Source organism: Gordionus sp. m RMFG-2023, chromosome 4 (assembly GCF_954871325.1).
Source record: "Gordionus sp. m RMFG-2023 chromosome 4, tfGorSpeb1-WG-v2, whole genome shotgun sequence".
Classification (NCBI taxonomy): Eukaryota; Metazoa; Nematomorpha; class Gordioida; order Chordodea; family Parachordodidae; genus Gordionus; species Gordionus sp. m RMFG-2023.
Genome location: NC_088778.1, coordinates 1,984,990 through 1,994,774, shown reverse-complemented (window position 1 = coordinate 1,994,774; position 9,785 = coordinate 1,984,990). Strand labels below are relative to the sequence as shown.

Below are 9,785 nucleotides of genomic sequence, written 5' to 3'. Positions count from 1 at the left end.
ATTAGATCAAGTGAATTGAGTAAGAATAGTGTAGGTAATGATTCTAAACGGTTAAAACATAAGGAGCGTGTTATATAGAAGTTTCTGTTTCTAAAATTTCTTTACCTAATGTTCAAATCAAGCTTTTAGCATTTTACTTATATAATATATAACTATCTTAAGTTTTTTCTATCTTTATTAGTGTGAATAACAGTTGTATTTTATATATTATTGTTTTGCGAAAGTAAATGATTTATAGATTTGATTTTTTAGGCAAATTAATAATAATTTTAATCTTTATTTACTATTGATCATTGGTACACTTTACACTTTCCTTCCTGCAAATTTCTATTATATTTGATTCAAAAAATTTCAGTCAATCATAATTAGGTTGCGATTAAAATACCATTCCTTTTTTTTTAAATTTAATACCACACCTTATTTGTTTTTCTGGACCAATATTCTAGATATTTTTTTTAGAACAAACTGCTATTAGAAAGAGAATGTAGTTGGAGAATGATGTATTTAAATTCTTTATTAAATAATGTTACAAAATATATCACTTTTTCGTATGATCCCCCTTTGAACAATTTAAATATATTTTAATAAATCAATAAGTTAGTATTCAATCATTTTAAAGTTACCCAAAACTAAAATAAAGCGTAATTTAAACAATGATGTAAGCAGAATTTTAGTTAAGCAAAAATTAAATAAAAATATAAATCGTGTCAATGATATTTTTGAAATTGCCGTAAGACACTAAAGCATTAGAATTAAAATATATATATATATAATAGAAACCATCCTAAATCCTTTTCTATATGCGATATAATTTTAAATATACCCAATTGATTCACTTTTTCTACCTAAAATATAACTCTTTCAATTAAATTCCATCCAAGTTACAGGATGGCAAATTCAAATGCCGAATCAAGTCAAGTAAACATTATTTTGTAAATAAATTATATTATTGTTAATTAGTTTAAAGAATTCCTATTATCTTACAATAAGATATCACAATCCTGCTTTATGGATTGTATATATGAAAAAAAAAAAAAAAAAAAAAAAAAAAAAGAAGTTCTTTCAATGTGATCATGCATTAATAAATATAGATTTTTAGACGACTTGTACAAATAATTGTTTAGAAAAATATTTAAAAACAACTCAGAGAATTTCGCTCAGGTTTCAAGAATACCAATTACAACAACATGAGCTAATGATGAATCAACAATCCAATAAATAAATCAAGGATATTTGGAAATTATAGATAATGAAAATTTATATGAAATATAGTGAATTTTTTAAACTGTAAATCATATGAGATAATAAAATTTTAGCCTAATAATGAAATTATATAATTTTGAACTTATTAGTAAATGATAAAAGATAGAAGGAAATATTTCTAGTAAAAAAAATAATAAGTTGCAGAGTTGTTTACATTGATAGGGAAAAAGAAAACTCAATATAAATGTTTGTAACATTTAAAAAAAATTATATATAGATTACTATAAAATCTTAGGTTTCTATAGTTAAATTTAAAATGTTCCTGGATAATCAATTATATTTATAATAATATAACATTAAACAGCATATTATAATTAACAAACAGTATTGGTGTTACATAATTAAATAATTTTATCTTCTAAACCTTAGTATATAAACCTGGATGTGACTTCATTCAGCCTCAGCATTGCATGAACTGCAACTTCCTAGTAAATGCCAAGGGAAGGTAGGGCTTTAATTGCATTAAAAGTCTAATTCGACATCAACGACACTCATCAATAAATAAATTATTAAGCCTCCTTTTAAAAATGCTCTTATAATATTCTAGAACCTTGTAGTCTTTCTACCGATGATGGCCTGACAACAAATCCCTTATTTGGGATTCAAGCTTCCCCACCTATATAAATAGCAGTCTCTTAGCGGAGAAAAATAATTGTCAAACATATGCCTTCAGCAATTTCATATTGCTACCAATTGGAACTTCTACCAAAGAACAGTTTGCCACCATCACCATTACCTTTTTTAAGCTTACAAAATAAAATTCTGTTTAATTTAAAGAATTCTTATTCCTTAGGCAAAACATAACAAATAAACATTTTAAAATTAGCTGTTGCTTCTTTTTAGGAACCCAATCATGTTATTTTTTTAAATATATTTCTTATTATATATTAGGAACAATTTAATAAAAATTTATTTGAAATTAAATTTCATATTACCTAAATGAATAGTTCTTTTTAAAATAACCTTTTGGTCTTTGAACTCACTTAATCCTTATCTTATATAAATAAAATTTTAGCTATAATTTTTATACTTAGAGAGACCTGCAGAAGTATCAATTGCCTAGCCTAGCTTGGGTGTGTAAAAAAATTTTTTGGCCCAGCCCAGATTATTTAAATATTTTTTATATTTTCAGGCTTGATCCAGGTTGCATTGTATAAAAATTTTTTTTAGGTAAGGTGTTTTAAAATGAAGTAACTGGTTGTATAGTGATTTTGTAATAATTTATAAAAAATTTAATAATCCATATAGAGAATTGCATAATTGATTATAACAACTACTTCTTATAATTTATATAATTTTTTTTTTACTATAATTAAAAATTTATTATATTTTATTTATCTATAGTGAAAGTGAATGAATGTGGTGATCTATCATTTTTTGATACAATTTATATATCATAATAATTAAGTTTTAAAATATTTGGCAAATAATGTCTTCAGCCCAACCTGGGTTAAATAAATAAAAAATTAGGTCTGGACTAGATTTATTTAGGCCACCTGCAAATTTAAATAATTAGACTCCACTCTGGAAAATTCTATTGTTAAGTATGTATCCTCTGGATCGTCCCTTTTTTCTTCAATGTTAAACTGTTCATGGACACAATTTCCTTCAAGCTATTCCTTCTACAAACCCTTAGTTAAAACTTACAAATAGGCTAACACATATCATTGGTATCAGTCTCAATTGCTCTAGCTGTAGTTTACTCGTATGAATGGATTACACAACTTTCACTGCCTTTCTTGCAATCTTAGACACAATTAATTCAATGCCATTATACAGCGTGCTTAAAATCTGCGCAGATTCAATCTTCCTTAAAACCATCTTGTCTCTTAGATCTTACGGAAAAGTTCTGATGGCATTACCAATATCTCATATAATTATTTAACTGACATGGAACTACTCCTGCAATGGTCCTTTAGCCCCTTCTAATCTAACCTCCAACATATTGTATAATAGAAGTTATAAATGGCTAAATATTCAGAAATATTCAACGATCACATTTTTATACCATTCATTTCCACTACTTTAGCCACATATTGTAACATAGTAAGATCTTTCTTAAAGAACAAGGTTCACATATCCGTAGATTTACGGATAAACCTTGGAAGGATTCTATCTCTGGCAAAGACTTGCGATAGTCATACCCAAATCCAATTGGAATTAGCTTCCAAGGAAGCCACCCTCCCAAGAATGAGCCAATCGTTAACTTTCCAATTTTTCTTTTATAATAGTTTTTTATTAATGACTTCTTCATAATACAATTCTTTATATAGTACCTTATTAAATTGGTTTTTCAAATATAAATAACTTTATTTAACATAAACATCTTTGAGAGCTGTCTGAAATAAATAAATATATTTTTTTATACCAATAATCTCCTCTACTAGCTGTATTTGTTGGCTGTGTTTTAACCATTCTCCAAAGAGCTAGGATCACATATCCGTAAAATTACTGACGAAGAAGGTTTCTTACTCAGACTTTAGGCCTTCTACCTTCATATACAAATTCTAATTACATCAGCTTCATCGGAAGCCGCTGTTCCAAGGAGCCAACCTAACATTGTTAATAATTTGTTTTTATCAGAAGTGTACTCCGTCATGTTTGGAATACCTAACTACTATGTATTTCAGACAATTTAGCCTTGAACTTTTCAACTTGATTTAATTTATATTCGTTTCTATAGATTTTATAAGATAGGTATTCTGGGTATGCTGAATATATTTCCGGAAAAAAAAATTCAGATTTTTGAAAATTAAAAAAACGCGCTCAAAAAAAATGATTCAGTTGGGAAATAACAAATTGCCGCCAACATATATAAATTTAATGTATTAACAATTATCATATAAATTTATAATATTATTTTAAACATGTTTTGATTTGAATTATATAATATGTATTATAAAATTCACAATAATTTTTTACAATTTTAAATGTTTCCGATAAAAAAAATAAGATTTTATAAAGTAAGATAGAGTTGTAAAGTTAATTCCTGCGTTTTAGTGTTATTGGTTGAAAAAAATAGTTATATATATAATCGATATATCTGGGTTAAGTAATTCCTTTGTTTCTAAAAGGAGGACACTAAGAGTGTAAACAAATTTAAGACCATTTAAGTTTATCATTTAGAATTCTAACTTTTAACCAATCATTTTGATTATATTTATTTTGCTGAAATTTAGCAAACAAACAGTTACAATCTTAGATATTTTATCAATATTATATTTCAATATCTTATGATATTACAATTTTTTTTTTATACAGATCTTGCAATGCATTCGGTCTAAGGGTATTCATACGTTGATCCCTAAATATTCAAAAAAATAAAATTAAATATAATTAAATAATCAGGATTCAACAACATTCACAATATGATTTGTGTACATCTATCCAATAATGACAAAAAATATAGCTGACGTTCAAAATCACTAATTTTTTTTTTTAAATTGCAAAACAACCATTTGATTATATATATTATTTAATATAACGAAACTGATTACCCCCCAGAGAGATAAAAATTAGGTTTTAGCGAACTTTTAAATTTATGAATGTCCATGAAATACAAGAGAAGTAAATGACAACATGGAAGCATCTAGGCAGAGCCCTAAAAACCATCATATCTATTGATATACCATGAAATGGAAAATCTATCAAGGTGCTTGCTCGGGGAACCTATCAAATGAGTATAGGATACAATTATCTAAAGATGTTGGTGGCTAATCTCTGTAGGATGCAGTATCTTTTATATTAAGATCCTTTATCCTAGTATCAATCCGTTGCCCGAGTCAATACTAGTGATATCGAACTATGGTATGAAGTTAACAGGTAATTTCGGAGAGTATGTGGCGAGTATGCTTAGCTCAGCATCCACGAAAGCGTCATGATTTACTTTGAATGATGCAATAGGATAGATGCAGGAAAAATATTAACTTAGTAACCTATCTTTCTTCCATGGAATGGTTGATCCATCTGGGAGTTTGCCATCTCTGTAATTGGGCTCAAGGGCTGAAGGAATGCGGGCCGTTTTTAAGCAGGATATGGCATATCGACTATACATTTATATAGTTTGCCCTTTATAGTGGTGATTATTTTTGAGTTGGCACTTCGCATTTTCTCAGAAAAGTAAATAAGAGATTTCTAAATATATCGAGGAAGTCTGAGCGCTTGGTATGTGTCAGGGCATTAGTCTTCATTTGGTTACTTTAACTATATTGTTTATACTCTAGCCAATGTTCCCCACACTCCAGAAGAACTCATTTATAATTATTTTTAAAAATCCCACCCCATGATACTCCCCCCCCCCCCACCCACACACACTTTTTTTTGAATGATAAACGAATTTCATAAAAGTAGGTTAATATTTTTTTTATTTATATTGCACAAAATTTAAAATAAATTTATTTTCGTGTTTAATAATGGTTCACCATGAATGAATATATTTTTGATTGACATTTCCAGGCATGAGAGATATGACAATAATGAAAAATAAGTTTGTAAAATTATTTCGAAAAAAGTACTTTTTATGAAATTAAAATTATGACCCTTCTAAAAAACTGTCCCTGCCACTTCTACACCCCCACCCCCCTCCAAGAATGCGTCACAAACCCCCACTTATTTCAATGAGATTTTACTTAGGCTAGTGGGTGCACTCCACTTCTAATATCAAGTAAAATAAAGAAATGAATATGGGCTCGTAGGCGACATTATTAACTGCAATAATCTAGATATTAAAAAATTGAGGTTAATTGTTATGATTAATTCAAATGCGTTGTTTAGCAAAAAAAAATTTTTGCCGCATGTTTGTATTTGAAGATTTTAGTTTCAAGTACAAAAACTTTGAGCAAAAATTCTTCCCATTCTGTGATCTCCAAAAGAGCGAGGTTTGAAGATTTTTGAATTTTGAACAGATGTTAAACCCTGATATGTAATCTTACAATTTTCTCTTTAGAAATTACTTAAAATAAAATTATTATGATTGTAAGTAATACATAAAAATGACACCTGTCAATTCTACAAACTCAGACTATTTTTTTTAAAAAAATAATAGTCAATCCTTATACTCAACAAATTTAAGAAAAATTCTGAACAACATGAAATAGGCTAGCTAGCTCAACAGCTGATTTATTGTTTCTAAAGTTATAATGTATTAAGATATTCACTGTCTATCAAAAAAATGGGATACTTGCATTTTTCTACATTATAGTCTAAGAATAGTAAATCAGCTGTTGATATGGATTTATCAAAAAAAAAATGCTATTGATTTTCGTACTTGCATCTTATGAGGCAACCATATTCGTCGATAATTTTGCCAAATTTGCATCCTAGAATAAATGCGCATCCTTTTATGATAGAAAATAAATAATCCCGATAATCAAAAACTAATCAATAAAAACCTGAGCTTTAAAAAAAAAAGATTTCTGGGTTCTGGGTACCGGTTCTGAATATTTTTCATAAAATTGCATTTACGCCTCAGGTTTCTCAAGAAAGGGATTTAGTTTACTTGAGATAGAAAGGAAAGATAGTTCACACATATTTGAAGCAGTTTCCTGGTACAGGAACTGCTTCAGAACTCTGTTGAAGCAATGAAAAAAAATCCCTAAAATGTGAATAATTATTTGAACAATAGAATTTTTGCTGGAGATTTTAAAAATGAGTTCCGGGTTCGAGTTCTTACAAATCTTTTTAAAAAAAGTTTGGCAAATTCTAATTGTTGGTTCTGTTTCTGGTTCCAGCAAAACTCTATTATTGAGACCTCATTTATCGTGAGCGTAAAACAAAAAACGCGCAATCACTCAAGGGATGCTTAATTAGGGTCTAAAACGATAGCATAGGCGTTTTGTAAATTATGCATCAGTTGATCGTCATCTCGTTCGCGTTTACACTATAAACGGAACCTTAAACTATTTTAAAAAAGATATATACATATAATAAGTAGTGTTTTACTTCTACACAAACAACCGGTGCAATCATCCTTGAATACCCAGCTATGCTTGCAATCCAGATGACACGATGTTATGTTTGGGCAAACTTTTACATTAGAAATGGAAAATAAAAGTGTTTTAGAATAATTGAGCGGTTTAAATTTTTTATTATTGAGCAGGTATTAAACGAGAAAACTATTTAATTAATTATTATACATTAAATAATTAAGTTCCTAACAATAAAATACACTAAATATATTAATATATTCTCTAGGAATATAAAATTCCCATTCAATATGAGCTCTCGTTTAAATAACATTACGCTATCTAAATGGTATGCACTTGTACCTAGTTCGTTTTCTATAACGCCGCTCTTACAACTGAACGTGGTGTTTTAAACGCGGACTTAAAGAAGCGAACTAGAACGGGACTTTATTCAATTTTGTATTTTTTAAACCCCATATTTATGATCCATAGTTAAAGATACAATAGTATTTTACCTTTGCATAAACAGTCATCGCAACCCTTTATATAGCCACGAGGGCATGGGGGGCAGTCATGACTGCACCGATCTTATTTTAAAAAAAAACATAATAGTGTAAAATTAACGTCAATATAGAAAGTTTATTATATCCGTTACCATATTTGAAATCTCCCGTATATCCTGAATGACAATGCGCTATCAGTGCACCAAGTAGAAACCCCGCGAAATATATTCTAATCGACATTTAGATAATGAGAGAACTAAAGTAATTCAGGAAGGTTCAAGAAAATGGTTGACAATACTCGTGATGTTAAGCATTTTTTTTATTGTTTAAAGTCTTTCTAAATTGTTATTTGATAGTATTCTGGCATCCCCAGCTGTTCTTCATCGATGAATGCATCTTTTAATGAATGTGATTCATAATGTTTTTTTTAAATACTTGTTTTGACTTAAATTAAAAGGGATAAAAGAGTCTAAGAATCAAGATATTTAATATATAAAAAAAATACATGTTTTTCGTTAATATATTGCCAAAGAAGATTCCAGAATAACTATTATTTAAAATTAATTTGTTATTCTTTTTATCATTATCAAAACCATAACCCTTTCTAAGGATGCTGTTTCTTCGCAATAATATTTAATAAATCACGGATCAATTTGGATAGGATTGCTAGGATGATCTTACTCGATTTAATCCTGGATAAAGGGAAGAAAAGGAACTGATTTAATTCTTATTTATTTGGAGCAAGGACATAGAAATCAAGCTATATAAATTTGTAATAAGGTCTATCAGACTCCATAAGCGCGTTAATGTCATTTTTTTCCCATACAAGAGTATGGAAGGGAAGGGGGGGGGGGGACTTATTCTTTAGCTTGAATTAAATTGGATATTATATAAAATAGCATCTTGCTAATCTAATAGTATAAATACCCATTAACATCAAAGAATTACCGGTGAATGGATGAGGTGTCACTAAGACTTTTTAATTTGATTAGAAGAGAAGAGAAGAGAAGCGAGGCTAAATTTTCCTACTACCAATAAATACCAGATTAGGGCTTGTTATATATACATTTTCTTTTCCATTTTGTCAGTTTACTCGTTTAAAAAAAAAGTTGGTCATATTCGTATGTAGATAATCAATTTTTTTATGGAGATATTTTTTGTATCAATTAAAAATTCTATTTCAATTCAGCATAACAAAAAAAATGTGATCATTTGCCATTGTAATTCTAATGGATATATCAAGAAGAGATTCAAACATTAAAATGAAGGAGAAGAAAAAAGGAAGAATTTTCAGAACTCTATTAAAACTAAAAAAATTCTAAAAACAACCAAGGGAAGGGGGGGGGGGGAGAGAAGTACCCTGATCGAAACACAAAAATAAATTTAAATTACAGGGAAAAAAAATTAATTAATATTTCCATTTCTCAAATTTTATAAATTACAAGGCTTAGCTGTTTAAAATGGGAAAAAATTTCTAATAAAAACAGATGTGAAAAGTAATATAAAGCCTTATTTAAAATTACTATCTATTCCTATATCTGAGTTTAAAACTATAACTAGAATCCCCTAGGATAATAGGAAGCGGTTGAGATATAAGAACTACTAAAACTAAACTTCAAGAAATATTCAGAACCAGAAATGCTTTTTAGGGAAATATACCGATCCGATGTAACCTTCTAATTGGGTGTTTGATGTTCGATTCGCAATTAGAAATGATTGGACGATGCTACGTTTAAAATTTACAAATAATTCCTATTGGGTGGTTGCTTTTTTTTTGTCACGCGATTTAAATATGGGTGTTACTTAGAATGAGACATTATAAACACGTAATTAATTCCATAAAATGTGTCATAGACATAGCCTTAGGGGACGGGTCGGCGTGTAATACCTTTGAACATTATAGAAAAATAATCACAATAAATTTATCCCTCTTCAATTCACATTTTGGAGTAATATACTTTCTTTCTTTCTTTCTTTCTTTCTTTCTTTCTTTCTTTCTTTCTTTCTTTCTTTCTTTCTTTCTTTCTTTCTTTCTTTCTTTCTTTCTTTCTTTCTTTCTTTCTTTCTTTCTTTCTTTCTTGCTTATTTAAATTATTAAAAATGACAAAAATAATTT

The 9,785-nt window shown here is 28.4% G+C and overlaps 1 protein-coding gene across 1 annotated transcript in view; it reads right to left on the bottom strand.

Annotated features, from left to right (window-relative positions):
• The window catches only part of LOC135928168 (ADAM 17-like protease), a 13,237-nt gene extending 9,375 nt beyond the window's left edge, over positions 1 to 3,862 (bottom strand). The window contains 1 exon segment of the mRNA XM_065464535.1: positions 3,766 to 3,862. Coding sequence (XP_065320607.1) covers positions 3,766 to 3,862 — 97 coding nt within the window.
• Positions 3,863 to 9,785: the final 5,923 nt, after the last annotated feature.